The 25115-nt window shown below is 40.3% G+C and overlaps 1 protein-coding gene across 1 annotated transcript in view; it reads right to left on the bottom strand.

The window, feature by feature from the left end:
• Positions 1–2268: 2268 nt before the first annotated feature.
• The window catches only part of RNF169 (ring finger protein 169), a 96489-nt gene continuing 73642 nt past the window's right edge, over positions 2269–25115 (bottom strand). The window contains exons 5-6 of the mRNA XM_033204694.1: positions 5503–5602; positions 2269–4730 (exon numbers count right to left, since the gene is read on the bottom strand). Coding sequence (XP_033060585.1) covers positions 3546–4730; positions 5503–5602 — 1285 coding nt within the window. The 3' untranslated portion in view covers positions 2269–3545. The remainder of the gene's footprint in view (positions 4731–5502; positions 5603–25115) is intronic.

Genomic DNA, 25115 nt, shown 5'->3' with positions numbered 1-25115 from the left:
GCTTTATCTCCACAGTCCAGCTCAGGGCTGGCACAAGTTTGAAGCTCAGTAAATGTTTGTCAAATAGAAAAGAAAGGATGAATAGCCTTCGGTCATCAGCTGCATGAGTCAGGCACGGTGGCAGCTTCCGATTTTAGTCAGTTTGCCAGTTTGTAACCAGACAGTAATCAATTAAGAGCTTTAATCTCTTAAGGACATTTTTCCTTTAGGGAAAATGAACAAAAAATAAAACACTTATCACCAGTGCTTCTTTCAGGCAAAAATTTAAAAATTAAATTAAAATTAAAAAAATAAGTGAAGCCACTTAGGAGTTTTCCCGGCAAGCCTCACCCAACAAGACTTAACCTTTTTAAAACAGAGGCAATTATATGAAAGGGGCCAGGAGCTGGATACATAGTCCCCTGATTTGCTACCAACCCAACAGGCCCAGACGACTTCTTCCAGCAGATACAATCAACGGGTCAAGAACATTTTCTCAAAGTATGTTTCCCTCTCTATGGCAAGGAGCTGACAGCCCCCTTCTGAGGGCACCACATTTCTTGGATTTCCCCTCAGACTGACCTTCACCCTCCCACCTCTCATACCTTCCCCTTTAATAAGAAAAAAACCCACAGACTGCATATGTACAAGGAACAGAGTAAGACATGGGTAATTTGTGTGGTGAGCTGGACTTCAGTAATTTGTGAGGAATTTGTGAAATCCTGCACCTCTTCTTCTAGCTCACAAACCCTCCCCATCGCTCTGTTTCCTTCCTTGTCCTTTTCTTTTCCCCCAAATAATCCTTATTAACATATCGACTTGTAACCAACTTCACAATCATGGAAGGAGAGAGGGAGACTTTTCAGAAAGAAAAAGCATTCAGGTTTTAGTTACTAAGGATGGGAAATATCTTAAAATACAGATAGATTATCTTAGTGGTTTTTCCTTTCTCCAAAGCTAACCTGATTAAAGATCAAGCCTCCGCCCTCCTTAACCTAGACCACTCTACCTATATTGAAGGACTGTTGCTCAGCAGGAAGTTAAGAAAACAACTGCCAATACCATCCTAGGCATCACTGTAGGTACAAGGGGGGAGGGCAGTAAGCTGGACCTAGTGTTTGGAATATTTGCTTAACAAGAATTTGTTCTTCACTCTGCACTTGTTGCAACTGCTATGCAATTCTTAAAATGAGAGTATTAATTTGGGGAAATATTTAAAATATATATCTTTTATCTATTAAAAATATTTCTTTTTACCAAAGACAAAAATCAATTCCAACTGAAGTGTTTTTCGAATTACTGGAGATATAGAAAAAGATGGCAAGTGGAAAAATAAGTATTTTTGCTCCTACCAACAAGACTTGCCTTCCAATAATATTTACTAAGATCAAAAAGGAAATGCGTGAAATGGCAGTAACTGATAAGTTTCCTCTTAGGGCGTTTAAAGTAAGGTCACCCTCCCTGTCTTCTGTAAACCACAGCCAGCTCTTCTGTTTTGGGCACAAACATGCCCTCCAGCAGCTCTTGGAGAACGTAAGTTGTTGGTAGGGCCTAAAACTGAAGTGGTGTGACTATAAAATCATGAGATTGACATATGGTTTTAAAACATACATCTGCACATGTGCACACACACACACACACACACACACACACACACACAGAACACAGAATACAGAATACATACATTCAGGTGAGTGATGTTCCCCACCGAAGTAGTCGTCAAAGAGATTCTACCTATCTCAATGATGACCACAATGTTTAAGACATCTCTGGAACTTCTCTTTGGGAACTGTTTGGGAACTATGAGCTGCACAAGAAAATGGCTCTGACTGCTTTACAGCGGCACTCCGTTTATTACTGCAAACCCACTTGATAAGCCACCTTCTTTCCCAGAGGCTTCAAATAGCTGCTGGCTAGTCTCAGACTTTAAATTCTCTCTCCTAACCACAAACCACCACAAAACACTGAAGATTTGCCCTAAGAAAAAGGAGGCAAATCTGAGAACACTTAAAAGGAGTTGTACTATCTGCCTTAATCAATGGGTCACTGTTCTGGGCTTTGGCTTCTAGGTCTAGAAGCTGAGGAGGACCTTAGGAGTAGGCTGGAATAGATAACCATTAAGGTCCCCTCCAGTTCTAGCATTTTGGGAGTCACTGTTTCTAGTCTTTGAAGACAGTTCCAGAAATGCTTTCACCAATGGCATTGGAAAAACTAAGCAGTATCCTGCTGGGGCTACTCAAAGGAGACAACATATATTGGGATATATAAGCTCTGGAAGGTCTGTTAAAATGCCAGTCACATGACTTTATAGTAACAACTTATACATACATGGGGAATGCCAGCCCATCAGAAATTCCCTAAAATCATATCTTGATCCCTATTCTCAATGAGCCCAGATGGGCAGAAGCACCAAGCACCACCAGGGATGCAAAAGACACATGGTGTCAGCTGCTAAGGAAAATAAACCCCCAAAGGTCCATGGGACTGAATTTACCAGCTGCATCCAGCTAGATACCTTGTTTCCATAGTATGGAGTTTCAGTATTGTTCTTTGCCTGACTTCAGGGCAAATTTTTCGGATTTTAGATCAACATTGCAGATAACCCTTGGCCATGTGAAAAGTAATAATTAAGCCTGATTATAGTTTGTCTCATAGGCTGAAACCCCCAGAAAAGCAGAAGGCTGTAAACTGTGGGGGATGGGGATAATACATATGTTTATCTACCCTGTCAATCTTGTTTGCATGTGGATTTTGCACTATCTGCGTTCAATGCCCAGTCTAGCTTCCCCTAGGCTCCCCTGGCACACCCTTAGGTCGTAATCTATTTGGGAAACCTTCAGAAAACCCATGGGTTATGCCTCTTAGTAGTTGAGAGAACTGGAACATCTGCGCTGCAGTTTCATCATCTAAAAATGGGGCTAATGCCAGTTACATGAGAGGGCTCTTGGAAACACTAAATTAAATAATGTCTGTAAATGTGTTCTGTCAACTATATAGCATTCACCAAATGTTATTTTTTTAAACAGAGAACGTACATTAACTTTTGTAAAGGCATAAGCTTAACTGATATAGATAGGTATTTATTTTTTGGCAAGGGACGGCAGAAAGAGGAACATAACCATTATCATTTTGGATCTGCCGAGGAACTGTTCACTTCTTTGAAAAAGATGTAATTAATTTTTGTCTGCAAGGCTGATTTAAAACAATACCCTGCTGAAAGAAGTCAGGAAGTCTATCAGTTTAAGCAGGTATCCCCTCTTTACCATTACTAACTGTGGCCATTATGTTCCTGAATGAGGCTGTTCCAAATCTCATTCCCAGTGGGTGCTGCCAGGTTTGACCCAGAAGCCCTTAGGGATGGGTCACTTAGGCTTCTGGCCTGGGTCACAGAGAAACGGAAATGCTGCTCCCTTGGATATTGACTACAAAGTCCCTGGAACCTCTCAGAACCATATTAGACAGTGTTTTGCCATTAAAATAAAACCAAAGTGAGAACACTCAGCTCTTCAGGATAAATGATCAAGGCCGAAGACCTTTTAAAACTAGGTAACACTGTTCATTAGGTGCTACTTGGCCCCGGCTATGTTGCTGGACCGTAGGAGATACTGATCCACACTTCCTTTTCGCCGGCTCACAGTCCGCCTCTCGTTGTCAAACATGCGCTGCAACTGCAGAGCCAACTGTCGGTCCTCTTCCTCTTGCTGAAGTTTCTGCTCCATCTCTCGCAGGACTGGGTCTGTTGGGGCCAGACCCACCTCACCACTGGTTTGTCGCAGTTTTTTAAGGGAGCCATTTTGTTCCAAGTGCTTGGTCTTGCAGTGTCTTTTCCGGCCTCGACGCAAAGGAGGAAGTGGCTCTTCACTTAGGCTCTCGACTAGAACACCATTAGTCAGATCAAAATGATTTAATGTCTTCAATTGTTTCTTTGTTTTGAGGACTCCACCCAAAACACTGTTTTGGGGTAGCACTGAATTAACTGTGGTGATTTTCATGGCTCTGCTTATACAGGTTTTGTCTAACTTGGCATCTGGAGTTGACCCTGAGCCCTCAAGCTGCTCCCTCTCCAAAGAAGTCGCACTGCCTCCCACTTTGAGTTCTGAGGAACAGCAGGTTTCCAGTGGGATCTCAGTGTTACTTTTATTATCACTGTCATGTTCTGCTTTTGTTTGGCTAACAGAGGGGAAATAATCAAGATCGGCAGAGATGGGTCCAGTATACTCAGAGAGGACCTGCCCACTGGAAAATCTTGTATTTACAGCCACAAGTGGCTTCTCCTTGCTAGAATGGATACCTTCAGAGCCTATTAAGTCTTCCCCCATTTCAGGAGCCAGAGAGGTAAGAGTGGCTTTTGACAGGGTCTTTTTGATCTGTCGCTCCTGAAAGATCTGTTCCCACTTTTTGAGGATCCGTGGACTGGCTTCATAAGAAGTCTGCTTCTGTAGGCTTCTGTTTAGGTTGCGTGGAGTTGATTTGATGATGAGGGGACTTAGCACACGGCCATCAGGGAGTCTTTTGGGAGGGGTACATGGTGAGCAGACAATGGGCTTGAAATGGTTTAGTTCTTCGGAGATGCTGTCATTGCTCTCAGGGCTGATAGAACGCTCTGGCTTATGCAGGGAAGCCAAGGATGAAAGGGAGCTGAAGGGTAGACGCTTTTCGATGGTTAAGTCAGGGGCTGAGAGGCAGCGGTTGTTTTGAGTTGACAAGAGGACACCAATGATGGGGTTGGAGGCTGGAGTCATAGTTGTGACCTGAAAGAGATTAAAAAGATTATGCATTCATACACATATACATACACATTTTCCTTCATCATTCCTTTATGATGGTGGAGCGACAGGGAAAGGGAGGACAAGAAAAGGGATGAAGGGTAATGTGAGCCCAAGAAGGGGAGAAAATCCCTAACTTAGAAAGCATACCATTTAGCAGAAAATCCTATATACTTCAAACAATTAATAAGACTGAAAATCTGTAGGGGGGAAAAAACTTATCTAAAGCTTTAAAAAAGGTTTCTTGTCCAGGCATGGTGGCTCATACCTCCCAAAGTGCTGTAATCCCAGCATTTTGGCAAGCTGAGGCAGGTGTATCACTTTGAGACCAGGCTGGACAACATAGCAAGATCCCATCTCTACAAAAAATTAAAAAATTACCCAGGTGTGGTCGCATGTGCCTGCAGTCCCAGCTACGTGGGAGGCTGAGGTGAGAAAGGCCACTTGAGCCCAGGAGTCCGAGGCTGCAGTGAGCTATGGTTGCACCACTGCGACACCAGCCTAGGTGACAGAGTGAGACTCTGTCTCTTAAAAAAAAAAAGAAGGGGGGGATTCTCTAGTAGCCCTTATTCTACCCATCGGGCTACTAATTCAAACTTTCTTCCTTCACATCTGTTTGTGGACTTCTCCAGCATAACTAGTATGCCTGAGCTCATTCTGCTTCTTCTCTTCTGGAACAGTTTATTTCGTGACTGTGTGCAGAGGGGGTGATGGGGCAGGCCTCGCAAGCCCCGGAGGTCTGTGGCTGACGGTGTACCTTGGCTTTGTTGCCTGGAGCTGCTCTGAGTCTGCTCTTCACTCTTTCCTGGGCTGTGTCACTACAGCTCTGACTCCTTTCCACCTTGGAGTTTAGCTTCCTAAAAAAGAATAAATTAAAAACAAGTAGTCAAAATTAGTCTATAAGGTAAGGAAAAAGGATGACAGTATCTTTTTGCTTTCTAAGCCACTCACCAAGAAAGAATTCCCTTGGGCAGCTACAATAGAAATGAGTTAATTTATTAACAAAATACATTCTGAGAAGAAACTCTGCACAAAGAGAGTGCTCCAGAGAGGAGCACTATTTGGTTCAAGGTTTTGTTTCCAAACTAGACCCTGCCAAAAGGAGGCAGAACCAGTGGCTATTTTGAACATGCTTAGAGAGATGTAGAGATAACTTCACTGTCCTTAATAGTGTGGATACAATGTTAAATCACCTTTACAAGCAACAGATTTTTCTTTTTATTAGACCCAAACCTCTCTTCAATCTAAATCAAGCACAAAACAAATATTGAAGTACTTACAAAAATGCACAGCAGTGCATTAGATCTTTATGTACAGAGTCAAAATTAAATGTAGTCTCTCCTTTAATCCATTACATTTGAGCTTTCAAAGGCCTAAATCCTAGTGATTTCAGAGGTTTAAAGAACACATGATTTTTGTCTTTATGACATTGAGTTTATAACCCAAACCAAACTCCACAGTACTTGGATTATATACTGAAGTCCACTACACTATACCATAGTAAGTGCCATAAGACAGCAGTTAGTATGCAACTAAACTTCCCAAGTGTTTTCTTCTAAGAGTTTTACCATTTTGACTTTTAAGTTTAGGTCTTTGGTCCATTTGGAGTTAAATTTTATAAATCAAAATGGTGTGAAGTTGGAGTCCAACTTTATCCTTTTGTATGTGGATATCTATTAACAGTTGTCCCAGGATCATATGTCAATCTATGTTAGAATTATATGCAGATGACTGTCACCTGCCCCAGAAACAAGTAGGGACACTTAATTTCTCACTCGCCTTTGTTTCCGTTCCTCAACTCTTGCCTAAATATATGTCTGTTCACCAAGCATGTATCATATACTTACTATATGTATGCCAGACACTGATGGCCACTATCCATGCACTGAGAATACAGAGAAAAATGAGATGCAGTCTAGGTCTTCAAGGAATTAGAGTCCAGTGGGCAAGTAAATAAATACAATACAGTGAAAGGGCACAACAAAAAAAAAGTATGCATAGGAAGCAGAAATGGCGTAACAGAGAGAGAATTCTTTATAACCTGGGATGAAGTGAGATCTGGGTTGGAAATGTCTTCCTGTAGCATGTTCATTTCAAAGGATAAACACGAATTTGCCATAAGTCAAGATGGACACATAGTTATGCAGATGATCTCAAACAGAAATTATTTCTTCAAATGATTCGATTTAGCTTTGAAATGGAATGCATCATATCTACTCTTTTGTAGCAAAAGACTTGTTTTCAGAGTTTTACCATGCCAGTATTAGCCTGAAGAAAACTTGAAAAGGAGGTAAGGTATCTTCCCAAGGTGCCTCTCTTCTCCCTACATCTCTAGTAGGTAGAGTGGGTAGCATGTCCTACCCACTCATAAGGGCTTCTATTCCAGCGTTTCTGTGTTATTCTTCCCATTCAAAACCCTCCCATCCTATGTCTTATGGCCACATAGTGTTAACAGGAGAAAGAGGTGGCCAACCTGTATCACATGCTTGCACTATACCAAGAAATTCAACATTTAACCCAAATGAAAGATGTGAAAGTTGTACTATCTAGTGGGAAATACATTTTGGAGCAGGTAGAAAATTTCAACATCCCCCTACAAAAGCAGCTGTGTAAAAGTCAGTTTGATTGGTAGTTTACTTTAAAAAATATTGATATTCATTTGCATCCCTAGAAGTCACAGAAACTGTCAGTGGTGTGAGCCACCCAGAAGCATACTGTATGGCAGATTAAAATGCTGTGGTAAATAATATATACCTTGGGTTAGAAGAAAGGGATATAAAGTTGAGAGAGACAGCATTGTTACTTCAAATATATCAATTGCTTGGTGTGATTCCATTGGTGAAACAAGCAGACACCAAGAGGAAAAGATTTTCTGATCAACCTGAGAAAGACCTTTGTAACTTTCAATAGAGCAGTTCACTGATAGTTGCCTGGGAAGACACTGAGCTCCATGCCATTAGAGGTATTCAAACTGAGGCTGGATCTAGACCTTAAGTTCTAAATATTACATAATTAAGACATATCTTAATATAATTTTTAAAAACAGGCTATAAATCCATTTTGTCAGGTGTAAAACAGTCAAATTGAAAGTCACTGTTTTCAATCCTGCGTTATCAGATACACAAATGACAACTACCTGCAGTTGGGGAGATCGTCTTCACATGCCCCATAACCTCCATTTTGGGAAAAGAAAACGTCCAGGGAGGAAACACACTTGCAGTGACCAAGCACACAATGAAGAAAAAAAAATTCTGGCAATCTAAAATCTTTTTGGTAAACTTTAGTATAGCTGAAATTGTCCTTATCTCTCCCATTCATATTTGATCAACAGACTTTTTACTGAGCACCAACTCTGTGCAAAGCGTTAGAGACAGATTGATCAAAAGACAACCTTCACTGAAAGGAGCGTCTAGACACTGAAGTCTACCACTATAGCATAAGTGCTGTAAGAGAGCAGTTATTATACAACTGAACTCCTCAAGTGTTTTCTTCTAAGAGTTTTATAGTTTAAGCACTTACATTGAGGTATCTGATCCATCTGGAGTTCATTTTTGTATGTGGTATGAGGTTGGGGTCCAACTTCATTCTTTTGCATGTAGATAGATATCCAGTTATACCATCACCATATGTAAAGTGGCTATTCTTTCCCCACTGAATGGTCTTGGCACCCTTGTTGGAAATCAGTTGACCACAGATGTATGGGTTTATTTCTGGACTTTCAACTCTATTCCATTGATTTACATGTCTACCCTTATTCCAGTACCACACTATTTTGATTGCTATACTTTGCAGTAAGTTTTGAAATCAGGAGTTGTGAGTCTTCCACCTTTTTTTTTTTTTTTTTTTTTCCTTCAAGATTGTTTTAACTATTTGGGATCCTCTGAAAATTCATATATGTATTTTGGTACGTTTTGTCCATTTCAGCAAAAAAGACCATTGGAATTTTAATAGGTGTTACACTAAATCTGTAAAATGACTTCAAGAGTATTGCCATCTTAACAATGTTATGTCTTCTAATCCATAGCACAGGAGGTCTTTCACTTTATTTAGATCTTTAATTTCTTTAGCAACGTTTTGTAGTTTTCAGCATACAAGTCTTGCACTACTGCGGTTAAATTTATTCATAAGTATTCTATTTTTTGATGCTATTGTAAACTGAATTGTTTTCACAGTTACCTTTTTGGGTTGTTCATTGCTAGTGTATAGAAATGCAACTGATTTTTGTGTGGTGAGCTTATATCTTGCAGCTTTGCTAAAATCTGGCTATTAGCTTTAACAATTATTTCATGGATTCTTTAGGATTTTTTGTGAATAACATGTCATGTGTAAGGAGAGATAGTCTCCTTCCTTTGACATCTGGATGCCTTTTATTTTTCTTGCCCAATTTTTCTGGCTAAAATTTCCAGTACAAGTTGAAAAAAAATGGCAACAGTAGACATCATTTATCTTGTTCCTGCTACTGGGAGGAAAGTTTTCTGTTTCACCACTAAGTATGCTGTTGCTGTGGGTTTTTCATAGATTCCTTTTATAAGACTGATGAAGTTCTCTTATTTTCCTACATGTTCAGCATTTTTCTCATGAAAGGGTATAAGATTTTGTCACTTTTTTGTGTGTGTCTACTGAGCAATTCATTCTACTAAAATGGTACATTACATTGATCTTCATATGCTGAAACACCTTTGCATTCTTGGAATAAATCCCGCTTGGTCACGGTATATAACTCTTTTAAAAAAATGCTGCTGGATTTTGTTGGCTGGTATTTTTGCTGAAGAATTTTTATCTATATTCCTAAGAGATCTTGGCCTATAGTTTTCTTATGAAATATCTGTCCGGCTTTGGTATCAGGGTAATGCTTACCTCACAGAGTATTTATTCTGATTTTTGGGAGTGTCAGGATTCATGTTAATTCTTCTTTATTTGTTTGGTAGAATCACCAGTGAAGCCATCTGGCCCCCGGGTTGTATTGTTGGATTACTATTATTGTTATTATATTATTATTGGTTCAACCTCTTTATATAGGTCAATACAGATTTTCAACTTCCTCAGGTACTTTACATGTTTCTAGGAACTGGTACATTTCATTACATTCACTCTAGGAACTGGTACATTTCATCTAAATTATCTAATCTGTTGGCATAAAATTGTTCATAGTCTATAATTCTTCTTAATTCTATGTCAGTAATGTCATAATTTTTCTTCCTAATTTTGGTAATTTGAGTCTTCTCTTTTTTCTTGACCAGTCGTTAAAAATTTGTCAATTTTGTTGATCTAACAAGAGAACCCAACTTTTGGTTTCATTCATTCTACTGTTTTCCTATTCTCCATTAATCTTCAATGTAATCTTTATTATTTCTTTCATTTTGTTTTCTGTGTTTAGTCTACTCTGTGTGTTTAGTCTTAGATCTTTTATAATGTACGCTTTTACAGCTATAAATTTCCCTCTGAGCACTGCTTTCTTTACATTCAGTAAGTTTTGATGTATGGGTTTTCTTTTATTTTTACCTTTTTCTAACTTTTAAGTTCAGGGGTACATGTGCAGGATGTGCAGGTTTGTGTCATAGTGGTTTGCTGCACAGATCATCCCATCACCAAGGTATTAAGCCCAGCGTCCATTAGCTATTTTTCCTGATGGTCTCCCTCCTCCCACCCCCATCCTCCTACAGGCCCCAGTGTGTGTTGTTTCCCCACGTGTCCATGAGTTCTCATCATTCGGCTCCCACTTCATAAATGAAAACATCTAGTGTTTGGTTTTCTGTTCCTGCATTAGTTTGCTGAGAATGATGGCTTCCAGCTCCATCCATGCCCCTGCAAAGGACATAATCTTGTTCCTTTTAATGGCTGCATAGTATACCATGGGGGTATATGTACCACATTTTCTTTATTCAGTCTATCACTGAATGGCATTTAGGCTGGTTCCATGTCTTTGCTGTTGTGAACAGTGCTGCAATGAACATACATGTGCGTGTATTTTTATGAGGGAATGATACATAATCCTTTGGGTATATACCTAGTAATGAGATTGCTGGGTCGAATGGTATTTCTGCCTCTAGGTTTTTGAGGAATCGTCACACTGTCTTCCACAATGGTTGAACTAATTTACATTCCCACCAACAATGTAAAAGTGTTTCATTTCTCCACAACCTTGCCAGCATCTTTTTTTTTTTTTTTTTTTTTGACTTTTTAATAATAGCCATTCTGACTGGTGTGAGATGGTTATTATGGTTTTGATTTGCATTTCTCTAAGGATCAGTAATGTCAAGCTCTTTTTCATATGCTGGTTGATCACATGTATGTCTTCTTTTGAGAAGTGTCTATTCAACCTCTGTCCACTTTTTACTGGGGTGGCTTTTTTTTTTTTTTCTTGTAAATTTGGTTAAGTTCCTTGTAGATGCTGAATGCTAGACCTTTGTCAGATGGATAGACTGCAAAATTTTTCTCCCATTCCGTAGGTTGTCTGTTAACTCTGATGACAGTTTCTTTTGCTGGGCAGAAGCTCTTTAGTTTAATTAGCTCCAATTCATCAATTTTACTTTTGTTGCAATTGCTTTTGACACCTTTGTCGTGAAATCTTTGCCCATGCCTGTGGTCCTGAATGGTATTGCCTACATTTTCTTCTAGGGTTTTTATAGTTTTGGGTTTTACATTTGAAGTCTTTAATCCATCTTGAGTTGATTTTTAAATTTTTTGTATGGTGTAAGGAAGGGGTCCAGTTTCAGTTTTCTGCATATGGCTCACCAGTTCTCCCAGCACCACTTACTAAATAGAGAATCCTTTCCCCATTGTTTTTGTCAGGTTTCTCTAAGATCATATGGTTGCAGGTATGCAGTCTTGTTTCTGGATTCTCTATTCTGTTCCATCGGTCTGTTCTTGTATAAATATCAGGCTGTTTTGGTTACGGTAGCCTTGTAGTATAGTTTGAAGTCAGGTAGCATCATGTCTCCAGCTTTTTTCTTTTTGCTTAGAATTGTCTTGAATATTCAGGTTCCACATGAATTTTAAATGGTTTTGGTTCCATATGAATTTTAAAATAGTTTTTTTCTAATTCTGTGAAGAATGTCAATGTAGTTTAATGGGAATAGAATTGAATCTATAAATTGCTTTCGGCAGTATGGCCATTTTAATGATATTCATTCTTCCTATCCATGAGCATGCGATGTTTTTCCATTTGTTTGTGTCATCTCTGATTTCTTTGAGCAGTGGTTTGTAGTTCTCCTTGAAGAGGTCCTGCCTTCCTTTGTTAGCCATATTCGTAGGTATTTTTTTCTTTTTGTGTCAGTTGTGAGTGGCAGTTCATTCATAATTTGGCTGTCTGGTTACCTGCTACTGGTGTATAGGAATGCTTTTGCACAATGATTTTGTATCCTGAGATTTTGCTGAAGTCGCTTATCAGATTAAGAAGCGTTTGGGCGGGGACAATGGTGTTTTCTAGATATAGAATCATGTCATCTGCAAACAAAGACAGTTTGACTTCCTCTCTTCCTATTTGAATACCCTTTATTTCTTTCTCTTGCCTGACTGCCCTGGCTAGAATTTCTGATACTTTGCTGAATAGGAGTGGTGAGAAAGGGCATCCTTGTCTTGTGCCTATTTTCAAGGGGAATGCTTCCAGCATTTGCCCATTCAGAATGATACTGGCTGTAGGTCTGTCATATATGGCTCTTATTTTGAGGTATGTTCCTTCAACACCTAGTTTATTGAGAGTTTTCAACATGAAGGGATGTTGAATTTTATTGAAGGCCATTTCTGCATCTATTGAGATAATCATGTAGTTTTTGTCTTTAGTTCTGTTTACATGAAGAATCACATTTATTGATTTGCCTATGCTGAACCACCTTTGCATCTGGGGTGACATCATTAGGCTTTGTGTCCCCACCCAAATCTCATATTGAATTATAATCCCCATAATTCACACAGAGATGGTCTGGAATTGGAACATATGTTGAAAAGGAAAGCAGAGCATAAGTGTTTGGAAAATTTCCAGTCTGATGGAGCAATAGAAAACAAAAACTCAGCTGCAGAAATTTGCATAAGTAACGAGAAGCCAAATGTTAATTGCCAAGACAATGGGGAAAATGTCTTCAGGACATGTCAGAAGTCTTCACAGCAAACCCTCCCACTGCAGGGCCAGAAAACTAGGAGGAGAAAATGGTTTTGTGGGCTGGGCCCAAGGCCTTGCTGCTTTGTGCAGTCTCGGTGCCCATGCCCCAGCCGTGGCTAAAAGGGGCCAATGTACAGATCAGGCCATTGTTTCAGAGGATACCAGCCCCAAGCCTTGGTGTCTTACATGTGGTATTGGGCCTGTAGGTGCACAGAAGTGAAGAAATTAGGTTTAGGAACTTTCACATAGATTACACAGAATGTATGCAAATGCCAGGATATACAGGCAGAAGTCTGCTGCAGGGGTGGAGCCTGGAGCACCTCTGCTAGGGCAGTATGGAAGGGAAATGTGGGGTTGGAGCCCCCGCACTGAGTCCCCATTGGGGCACTGCCTAGGGGAGCTGTGGTAAAGAGGGCTACCTTCCTCCAGACCCCAGAATGGTAGATCCACCGACAACTTACACCATCTACCTAAAAAAGCCATAAACACTCAATGCCGGCCCGTGAAATCGGCCAGAGCGGGAGCTGTACCTTGCAAAGCCACAAGGGCAGAGCCACTCAAGGCCATGGGAGCCCACCTCTTGCACTAGCATGACCTGAATGTGACACATGGAGTCAAAGGAGATCATTTTGGAGTTTTAAGATTTGGCTGCCCTGCTGGATTACAGACTTGCATGGGGCCTGTAGCCCCTCTGTTTTGGCCAATTTCTCCCACTGGGAATGGGTGTATTTACCCAATGCCTATACTCTTATTGCATCTATGAAATAACTAACTTGCTTTTGATTTTACAGGCTCATAGGCAGCAGGAACTTGCCTTGTCTCAGATGAGACTTTGGGGGGCTGTTGGAAAGGTTTGATTGTGTTTTGAAATGTGAGGACATGAGACTTGGGAGGGGCCAGGGGTGGAATGATATGGTTAGGCTTTGTGTTCCCACCCAAATTTCATCTTGAATTATAAACCTCATAATCCCCATGTGTCAAGGAAGAATCCAGGTGGTGGTAACTGAATCAAAGGGGTGGTGTCCCCAATGCTGTTCACATGATAGTGAGTTCTCATGAGATGATGGTTTTATTTACTTATTTACGAGGTGGGGTCTTGCTCTGTTGCCCAGGCAGTAGAGAATTGGTTCAATCTTGGTTCGCTGTGACATCCACCTCCCAGGCTCAAGTGATTCTCATGTCTCGGGCTCCGGAGTAGCTGGAATTACAGGCGCATGTCACCACACCCAGCTAATTTTTCTATTTTTAGTACAGATGGAGTTTCACTATGTTGGCCAGGCTGGTCTCGAACTCTTGACTTCAAGTGATCTGCCCACCTCAGCCTCCCAACGTGCTGGGATTACAGGTGTGAGCCATTGCTTCTGGCCAAGATCTTATAGTTTTATAAGGGCCTCTTCCCCCTTCATTCATTCACTCCCTCCTGCCACCTTGTGAAGAAGGTGGCTGCTTTGCCTTCCACCATGATCGTAAGTTTCCTGAGGCCTCCCCCAGCCACGTGGAACTGTGAGTCAATTAAACTTCTTTTCTTTATAAATTGCCTAGTCTCGGGCAGTTCTTTATAGCAGTGTGAAAACAGATTAACACACAGGGGATGGACACTACTTGATCATGATGGATAAGCTTTTTGATGTGCTGCTGGATTTGGTTTGCCAGTATTTCATTGAGGATTTTTGCATTGATGTTTATCAAGGATACTGGCCTGAAGTTTTCTTTTTTGTTGTATCTCTTCCAGGTTTTGGTATCAGGATGATGCAGGCCTTATGAAATGAGTTACGGAGGAATCCCTCCTTTTCAATTTTTTGGAATAGTTGCTGTAGAAATGGCATCAACCCATTATCGTACCTGTGGTAGAATTCAGCTGTGAATGTCTTGTCCTGGGCTCTTTTGGTTGGTAGGCTACTCTTTATTGCCTCAATTTCAAAACTCATTATTGGTCTATTGAGGGATTCGATTTCTTCCTGGTTCAGTCTTAAGAGGGTATATATATCCAGGAAGGTTTTTATTTTCATTCCTCTCAAAGTATTTTCTAATTTCTCTTGTGACTTCTTCTTTGGCCGACTGGTTTTAAAGAATGTGTTGTTTCATTTCCACATATTTGTTAATTTTCCAGTTTTCTTCCTATCAATTTCTAGTTTGATTCCATTGTGGTCAAATATATAGCTATTATTTCAACCCTTTAAAATATATTGAGACTTGTTTTATGGTCTAACATACAGTCTATATTGGAGAATGTTCCATGTACACTTCAGAAGAATTCTTCTTGTTGAGTTGATCCTTTTATCATTATATAATGTATTTCCTTGTCTTTTGTAACAATTTTTAACCTGAAGTCTATATTGTCTGATATTAGTATGGCTACTCCAGCTCTCTTGTTTACTGTTTGCATGAAATATCTTTCCATCCTTTCACTATCAACCTATTTTTGTCTTTGGATCTAAGGTGTGTCTCAGCATATATCCGAATCATTTCTTTTTTAAATCCATTCTCCCAATCTCTTCCTCTTAATTGCAGAGTTTAATCAATTTACATTTAATGTAATTGCTGATGAAGGACTTCTGCTATTTGTTTTCTACGTCTTATACAGGCATCCCTTTCTTTTTTGTCCTTTGCTTTATTGCACATTGCTGATACTGCATTTTTTACAAACTGAAGATTGATGGCAACCCTGTATCAAGCAAGTCTATCACCATCATTCTTCCAACAGCATGTGCTCACTTCTTGTCTCTGTGTCACATTTTGGTAATTCTCACAATATTTCAAACTTTTTCATGATTATTTTATCTGGTATAGTGATTTGTGATCTTTGCTATTTCCAGTATTCTGTTTGGCTTTCAACAGTCTGATTATAATGTGTCTTGGTATAGATGTCTTTATCCTACTTTGGAGTCACAGAACTTCTGGGATGTGTAGACTTATGTCTTTCATTAAATTTGGTTAGTGTTTGGTCATTATTACTTCAAATATTCTTTCTGCCCCTTTCTCATCCTGGGACTACCATTTTGTGTATATTGGTACACTTAATGGTGTCTCACAGATTTCTTGGGCTCTGTTCATTTTTCTTTATTCTTTTTTATTTCTGTTTCTCAGATTGGATAATCTCAATTGACCTATATTCATATTAGTTAATTATTCTGCCTGTTCAAATCTGTTCTGTCACTGTACTTTTCAGGTCCAGAATTTCTATTTGATTCCTTTTTCATAATTTCTCTTTATTGATACTGCCTACTTAGGACATTGTTTTTCATGGTTTCCTTTAGTTCTTTGCCCATAGTTCCTTTAGATCTTGAGCATATGATTTAAAGTCCACATTAAAAATGTCAAATGTCTCAGCTTCCTTTGGGACATTTTCTATCGGTTTCTTTTTTCCTGTGTATGGGTCATTGTTTCTTGCTTCCTATGCCTTATATTTTTTGCATTTTGAATATTATAAGCTGGCAACTATGAAAATCAGATTCTCTCCCTACCCCTGGGTTTGTTGTTGCTGTCTTTTTTTTTTTTTTTACATGATCTCTTTTTTATTTATTTTATTATTATTATTATAATTTAAGTTCTAGGGTACATGTACATAATGTGCAGGTTTGTTACATATGTATACTTGTGCCATGTTGGTGTGCTGCACCCATCAACTCGTCATTTACATCAGGTATAACTCCCAATGCAATCCTTCCCCCCTCCCCCCTCCCCATGATAGGCCAAGGTGTGTGATGTTCCCCTTCCCGAGTCCAAGTGATCTCATTGTTCAGTTCCCACCTATGAGTGAGAACATGCGGTGTTTGGTTTCTGTTCTTGTGATAGTTTGCTAAGAATGATGGTTTCCAGCTGCATCCATGTCCCTACAAAGGATGCAAACTCATCCTTTTTTATGGCTGCATAGTATTCCATGGTGTATATGTGCCACATTTTCTTAATGCAGTCTGTCACAGATGGACATTTGGGTTGATTCCAAGTCCTTGCTATTGTGAATAGTGCCACAATAAACATACGTGTGCATGTGTCTTTATAGCAGCATGATTTATGATCCTTTGGGTATATACCTAGTAATGGGATGGCTGGATCATATGGTACATCTAGTTCTAGATCCTTGAGGAATCGCCATACTGTTTTCCATAATGGTTGAACTAGTTTACAATCCCACCAACAGTGTAAAAGTGTTCCTATTGCTCCACATCCTCTCCAGCACCTATTGTTCCTGACTTTTTAATGATTGCCATTCTAACTGGTGTGAGATGGTATCTCATTGTGGTTTTGATTTGCATTTCTCTGATGGGAGTGATGAGCATTTTTTCATGTGTCTGTTGGCTGTATGAATGTCTTCTTTTGAGAAATGTCTGTTCATATCCTTTGCCCACTTTTTGATGGGGTTGTTTGTTTTTTTCTTGTAAATTTCTTTGAGTTCTCTGTAGATTCTGGATATTAGCCCTTTGTCAGATGAGTAGATTGCAAAAATTTTCTCCCATTCTGTAGGTTGCCTGTTCATTCTGATGGTAGTTTCTTTTGCTGTGCAGAAGCCCTTTAGTTTAATTAGATCCCATTTGTCAATTTTGGTTTTTGCTGCCGTTGCTTTTGGTGTTTTAGACATGAAGTCCTTGCCCATTCCTATGTCCTGAATGGTACTACTTAGGTTTTCTTCTAGGGTTTTTATGGTATTAGGTCTAACATTTAAGTCTCTAATCCATCTTGAATTAATCTTCGTATAAGGAGTAAGGAAAGGATCCAGTTTCAGCTTTCTACTTATGGCTAGCCAGTTTTCCCAGCACCATTTATTAAATAGGGAATCCTTTCCCCATTTCTTGTTTCTCTCAGTTTGTCAAAGATCAGATGGCTGTAGATGTGTGGTATTATTTCTGAGGACTCTGTTCTGTTCCATTGGTCTATATCTCTGTTTTGGTACCAGTAGCATGCTGTTTTGGTTACTGTAGCCTTGTAGTATAGTTTGAAGTCAGGTAGCATGACACCTCCAGCTTTGTCCTTTTGACTTAGGATTGTCTTGGCAATGCGGGCTCTTTTTTGGTTCCATATGAACTTTAAAGCAGTTTTTTCCAATTCTGTGAAGAAAGTCATTGGTAGCTTGATGGGGATGGCATTGAATCTATAAATAACCTTGGGCAGTATGGCCATTTTCACGATATTGATTCTTCCTATCCATGAGCATGGTATGTTCTTCCATTTGTTTGTGTCCTCTTTTATTTCACTGAGCAGTGGTTTGTAGTTCTCCTTGAAGAGGTCCTTTACATCCCCTGTAAGTTGGATTCCTAGGTATTTTATTCTCTTTGAAGCAATTGTGAATGGAAGTTCATTCATGATTTGGCTCTCTGTCTGTTACTGGTGTATAAGAATGCTTGTGATTTTTGCACATTAATTTTTTATCCTGAGACTTTGCTGAAGTTGCTTATCAGCTTAAGGAGATTTTGGGCTGAGACAATGGGGTTTTCTAAATATACAATCATGTCATCTGCAAACAGGGACAATTTGACTTCTTCTTTTCCTAACTGAATACCCTTTATTTCTTTCTCTTGCCTGACTGCCCTAGCCAGAACTTCCAACACTATGTTGAATAGGAGTGGTGAGAGAGGGCATCCCTGTCTTGTGCCAGTTTTCAAAGGGAATTTTTCCAGTTTTTGCCCATTCAGTATGACATTGGCTGTGGGTTTGTCATAAATAGCTCTTATTATTTTGAGGTACATTCCATCAATACCGAATTTATTGAGTGTTTTTAGCATGAAGGGCTGTTGAATTTTGTCAAAGGCCTTTTCTGCATCTATTTAGATAATCATGTGGTTCTTGTCTTTGGTTCTGTTTATATGCTGGATTACGTTTATTGATTTGCAAATGTTGAACCAGCCTTGCATCCCAGGGGGGAAGCCCACTTGATCATGGTGGATAAGCTTTTTGATGTGCTGCTGAATCCGGATTGCCAGTATTTTATTGAGGATTTTTGCATCGATGTTCATCAGGGATATTGGTCTAAAATTCTCTTTTTTTGTTGTGTCTCTGCTAGGCTTTGGTATCAGGATGATGTTGGCCTCATAAAATGAGTTAGGGAGGATTCCCTCTGTTTCTATTGATTGGAATAGTTTCAGAAGGAATGGTACCAGCTCCTCCTTGTACCTCTGGTAGAATTCAGCTGTGAATCCATCTGGTCCTGGACTTTTTTTGGTTGGTAGGCTATTAATTATTGCCTCAATTTCAGAGCCTGCTATTGGTCTATTCAGGGATTCAACTTCTTCCTGGTTTAGTCTTGGGAGAGTGTAAGTGTCCAGGAAATTATCCATTTCTTCTAGATTTTCTAGTTGATTTGCGTAGAGGTGTTTATAGTATTCTCTGATGGTAGTTTGCATTTCTGTGGGGATGGTGGTGATACCCCCTTTATCATTTTTCATTGCGTCTATTTGATTCTTCTGTCTTTTCTTCTTTATTAGTCTTGCTAGTGGTCTGTCAATTTTGTTGATCTTCTCAAAAAACCAACTCCTGGATTCACTGATTTTTTGGAGGGTTTTTTGTGTCTCTATCTCCTTCAGTTCTGCTCTGATCTTAGTTATTTCTTGCCTTCTGCTAGCTTTTGAATGTGTTTACTCTTGCCTCTCTAGTTCTTTTAATTGTGATGTTAGAGTGTCAATTTTAGATATTTCCAGCTTTCTCTTGCGGGCATTTAGTGCTATAAATTTCCCTCTACACACTGCATTAAATGTGTCCCAGAGATTCTGGTATGTTGTATCTCTGTTCTCCTTGGTTTCAAAGAACATCTTTATTTCTGCCTTCATTTCGTTATGTACCCAGTAGTCATTCAGGAGCAGGTTGTTCAGTTTCCATGTAGTTGAGCGGTTTTGATTGAGTTTCTTAGTCCTGAGTTCTAGTTTGATTGCACTGTGGTCTGAGAGACAGTTTGTTATAATTTCTGTTCTTTGACATTTGCTGAGGAGTGCTTTACTTCCAATTATGTGGTCAATTTTGGAATAAGTGCGATGTGGTGCTGAGAAGAATGTATATTCTGTTGATTTGGGGTGGAGAGTTCTATAGATGTCTATTAGGTCCGCTTGGTGCAGAGATGAGTTCAATTCCTGGATATCCTTGTTAACTTTCTGTCTCGTTGATCTGTCTAATGTTGACAGTGGGGTGAAGTCTCTCATTATTATTGTATGGGAGTCTAAGTCTCTTTGTAAGTCTCTAAGGACTTGCTTTATGAATCTGGATGCTTCTGTATTGGGTGCATATATATTTAGGATAGTTAGCTCTTCCTGTTGAATTGATCCCTTTACCATTATGTAATGGCTTTGTCTCTTTTGATCTTTGATGGTTTAAAGTCTGTTTTATCAGAGACTAGGATTGCAACCCCTGCTTTTTTTTGTTCTCCATTTGTTTGGTAGATCTTCCTCCATCCCTTTATTTTGAGCCTATGTATGTCTCTGCATGTGAGATGGGTCTCCTGAATACAGCAGACTGATGGGTCTTGACTCTTTATCCAGTTTACCAGTCTGTGTCTTTTAATTGGTGCATTTAGTCCATTTACATTTAAGGTTAATATTGTTATGTGTGAACTTGATCCTGCCATTATGATATTAACTGGTTATTTTGCTCGTTAGTTGATGCAGTTTCTTCCTAGCCTCGATGGTCTTTACATTTTGGCATGTTTTTGCAATGGCTGGTACCGGTTGTTCCTTTCCATCTTTAGTGCTTCCTTCAGGAGCTCTTACATAGGGCAGGCCTGGTGGTGACAAAATCTCTAAGCATTTGCTTATCTGTAAAGGATTTTATTTCTCCTTCACTTATGAAACTTAGTTTGGCTGGATATGAAATTCTGGGTTGAAAATTCTTTTCTTTCAGAATGTTGAATATTGGCCCCCACTGTCTTCTGGCTTGTAGAGTTTCTGCCGAGAGATCTGCTGTTAGTCTGATGGGCTTCCCTTTGTGGGTAACCCGACCTTTCTCTCTGGCTGCCCTTAAGATTTTTTCCTTCATTTCAACTTTGGTGAATCTGGCAATTATGTGTCTTGGAGTTGCTCTTCTCGAGGAGTATCTTTGTGGCGTTCTCTGTATTTCCTGAATTTGAATGTTGGCCGGCCCTACTAAGTTGGGGAAGTTCTCCTGGATGATATCCTGAAGAGTGTTTTCCAAGTTGGTTCCATTTTCCCCCTCACTTCCAGGCACCCCAATCAGACGTAGATTTGGTCTTTTTACATAATCCCATACTTCTTGCAGGCTTTGTTCATTTCTTTTTCTTCTTTTTTCTTTTGGTTTCTCTTCTCGCTTCATTTCACTCATTTGATCCTCAATCGCTGATACTCTTTCTTCCAGTTGATCGAGTCGGTTACTGAAGCTTGTGCATTTGTCACGTATTTCTCGTGTCATGGTTTTCATCTGTGTCATTTCGTTTATGACCTTCTCTGCATTAATTATTCTAGCTATCAATTCTTCCACTTTTCTTTCAAGATTTTTAGTTTCTTTGCACTGAGTACGTAATTCCTCCTTTAGCTCTGAGAAGTTTGATGGACTGAAGCCTTCTTCTCTCATCTCGTCACAGTCATTCTCTGTCCAGCTTTGATCCGTTGCTGGTGATGAGCTGCGCTCCTTTGCAGGGGTAGATGCGCTCTTATTTTTTGAATTTCCAGCTTTTCTGCCCTGCTTTTTCCCCATCCTTGTGGTTTTATCTGCCTCTGGTCTTTGATGGTGGTGATGTACTGATGGGGTTTTGGTATAGGTGTCCTTCCTGTTTGATAGTTTTCCTTCGGCCGGGCGTGGTGGCTCAAGCCTGTAATCCCAGCACTTTGGGAGGCCGAAACGGGCGGATCACGAGGTCAGAAGATCGAGACCATCCTGGCTAACAGGGTGAAACCCCGTCTCTACTAAAAAATACAAAAAACTAGCCAGGCGAGGTGGCGGGCACCTGTAGTCCCAGCTACTCGGGAGGCTGAGGCAGGAGAATAGCGTAAACCCAGGAGGCAGAGCTTGCAGTGAGCTGAGATCGCGTCACTGCTCTCCAGCCTGGGCGACAGAGCGAGACTCCGTCTCAAAAAATAAAATAAAATAAAAATAAAAGATAGTTTTCCTTCCATCAGTCAGGACCCTCAGCTGTAGGTCTCTTGGAGATTGCTTGCGATCCACTCCAGACCCTGTTTGCCTGGGTATCAGTAGCAGAGGCTGCAGAAGATAGAATATTGCTGAACAGCGAGTGTACCTGTCTGATTCTTACTTTGGAAGCTTCCTCTCAGGGGTGTACTGCACTGTGTGAGGTGTGGGGTGTCAGTCTGCCCCTCGTGGGGGACGTCTCCCAGTTAGGCTACTCAGGGGTCAGGGACCCACTTAAGCAGGCAGTCTGTCCGTTCTCAGATCTCAACCTCTGTGTTGGGAGATCCACTGCTCTCTTCAAAGCTGTCAGACAGAGTTGTTTGCGTCTGCAGAGGTTTCTGCTGCTTTTGTTGTTGTTGTTGTTGTTTAGCTGTGCCCTGTCCCCAGAGGTGGAGTCTACAGAGACAGGCAGGCTTCCTTGAGCTGCTGTGAGCTCCACCCAGTTCGAGCTTCCTAGCGGTTTACCTACTGAAGCCTCAGCAATGGCGGGCACCCCTCCCCCAGCCTCGCTGCTGCCTTGTGGTTAGATTGCAGACTGCTGTGCTAGCAATGAGGGAGGCTCCGTGGGCGTGGGACCCTCCTGGCCAGGTGTGGGATATAATCTCCTGGTGTGCCTGTTTGCTTAAAGTGCAGTATTGGGGTGGGAGTTACCCGATTTTCCAGGTGTTATGTGTCTCAGTTCCCCTGGCTAGGAAAAGGGATTCCCTTCCCCCTTGCGCTTCCAGGTGAGGCGATGCCTCGCCCTGCTTCAGCTCTTGCTGGTCGGGCTACAGCAGCTGACCAGCACTGATTGTCCGGCACTCCCTAGTGAGATGACCCCAGTACCTCAGTTGAAAATGCAGAAATCACCGGTCTTCTGTGTCGCTCGCGCTGGGAGTTGGAGACTGGAGCTGTTCCTATTCCTCCATCTTGCTCCGCCCCCCTCGTTGCTGTCTGTTATAGCTGTTATTTGTTCAGTGACTTTTTTGAACTGATTTTATAAAGTCTATTTTTTGTCATATGTGGCCAATGAATTCTCTGTTCTGTTAGCTTAGTGGTCAGTTAGTGATCTGACAGAGTTCCTTAGATGCCAAGATTCCGGTGTTCTTTTCTTTTCTTTTCTTTCTTTCTTTCCTTTCTTTTTTTTTTTTTTCCTGAGGCAGGGTCTTACTCTGTTGCCTAGGCTGGAGTGCAATTAAGTGATTATGGCTAACTGAAGCCTCTGTCTCCTGTTCTCAAGAGGTCCTCCCACCTCAGCCTCCTGAGTAGCTGGAACTACAGGCATGTATCACTATGCTTGGCTGATTTTTAAAATTTTTAGTAGGGACAAGGTCTCACTATGTTGCCCATGCTGGTCTCAAACTCCTAGGCTCAAGCAGTCCTCCCACCTCAGCCTCCCAAAGTGCTAGGATTACAGGCATGAGTCACCACACTCGGCCATGTGTGTTTTTTCTAGATTGAGACACTGCTTATTTGCTATAAACTTTTGATTAGTTTCCAGAGTTCCAATAAAGTTGGTGTTGGCTGTTTTTGTCAATTATTACTGCTTTTATGAAAGGCTTTTGGAGTTCCCTGATCTGCCAAGTTTGCTCATGTCACCAGGCAAAGTATCTTTTAAGAAACAGTGAGATATATTTAAATTATAAAGCAAGAAAGATGTTTTATTACCATGGCACTACTCAAAAGATCAAGCAGTACTTCTAGCAACATGCAGTATAAATCTGGACACTAACAGTCACTAAAATCATGAATTTTTAAAAATATTATGTAAAACATAAACATAATACACAGATAATATTATTATTGTTGTTGTTATTGTAACATTTGGTCAGGGGAAGAATCTTCAAAATGCTGGTACAGAATAAATAGTCAAGAGCAATAAACTTGATGTTCTTATGATTTAAAGTGCCCAAACAATAATTTCACTAAAAAAAAAAAAAAATGGAAGCAGTAACTACTCCTTCCTCTTTTGTACGGAGTCCATTTCTGTATCCCTAAACTCTAACATAGTGCCTGGCATATAGTGGATACATTGAAGAAATTTCTTATAAATACATAAAAATATGTGCAGAAATAACCTCTTTCTATCCCTTAAGGAAAAGAAAGAAAACATCAACATTTATTAGAAACCCATTATCTGTCAGGCACTGTGCTAAGTGTTTGAAATATATTGTATCTCACTTAATCCAGAGACTCTATGACATAGCTATCATCATCCCCAATTCATGGAGAGAGAAATGAGAGAAGTGATCTTTCCAAAGTCACACAGCTGAAGTGAATTATTTAAACCTACAGTATCTCTATAATTCTAAGGCCTGTGCTGTTTGCACCACAGCATACTGATCTAACTTACTCTACTCTGCCACAGAACAGACTCAAAACATCTAGGGAAGCTCTGTCTATCTGAACACATAAAGAAGGGATAAACTAGAGGAAGCAGCACTGTCTGAAAAGCAACTTGCTTAAAATTTCCACTGCCAAGAGACCAGATGGTTTCTGGGATATCTAGTTAGGCTAAAAATACCTGCACCCACAACGAGTTTGATTTACAAACAAAGAAAAGCAGGGGTAGCCAGTATAAATATACAGCTGGAAAACTAGAAGATTTAAGTACTTAAAAAACACTGCTTAAAGGGTTTCAAATGGCCATATAAGATATAAAACGTTAGATAGCTTATGCTCTCAATTGCTTGCTCATTACTCTGTCTGTCTCTTACATACCTACACTATACTTGTTTCTTAAGGATACCTTCAGGTCTGACAGAGCTGAGCTGCACCAATAAATTAAAGTTGGAGAGAACCCTCTTGCCAGTCTCTGGCCTAAAAGACCCTTCCTACCCTCTCCATCCTGTCACACACACACACATCTCTCTCTCACCCACCCACCCACCCACTCACTCACTCACACACACCCTGAAGTGAAACCCAGAAGCTTCTTTAGACCTTGGTGCAGCTGCTATCTACCCAGAAGTAGGTAATATTTTGTTACACTCTGGGTTATCTGCCTTGTCTATACTAGTATTCTTTTTATTTTTTTAGGTGTACATTGTAATGGTTTTTAGTATATTCAGTTATTTAACCATCACCACAATTAATTTTAGAACATTTCTGTCACCTCAAAAAGTTCCCCATACCCTCTAGCTATCACCCTCAAACCCCACTTCCTCCAGCCCTACTACTCATGTATTTTATGTCTCTACGTATTTGCCTATTCTGGACTCACGCTTGTA

This window comes from Trachypithecus francoisi, unplaced genomic scaffold (genome assembly GCF_009764315.1).
Source record: "Trachypithecus francoisi isolate TF-2019V2 unplaced genomic scaffold, Tfra_2.0 Lachesis_group8, whole genome shotgun sequence".
NCBI lineage: Eukaryota > Metazoa > Chordata > Mammalia > Primates > Cercopithecidae > Trachypithecus > Trachypithecus francoisi.
Note: the sequence above shows the minus strand (reverse complement) of the source record. Positions and strands in the feature narration are given on the sequence as shown.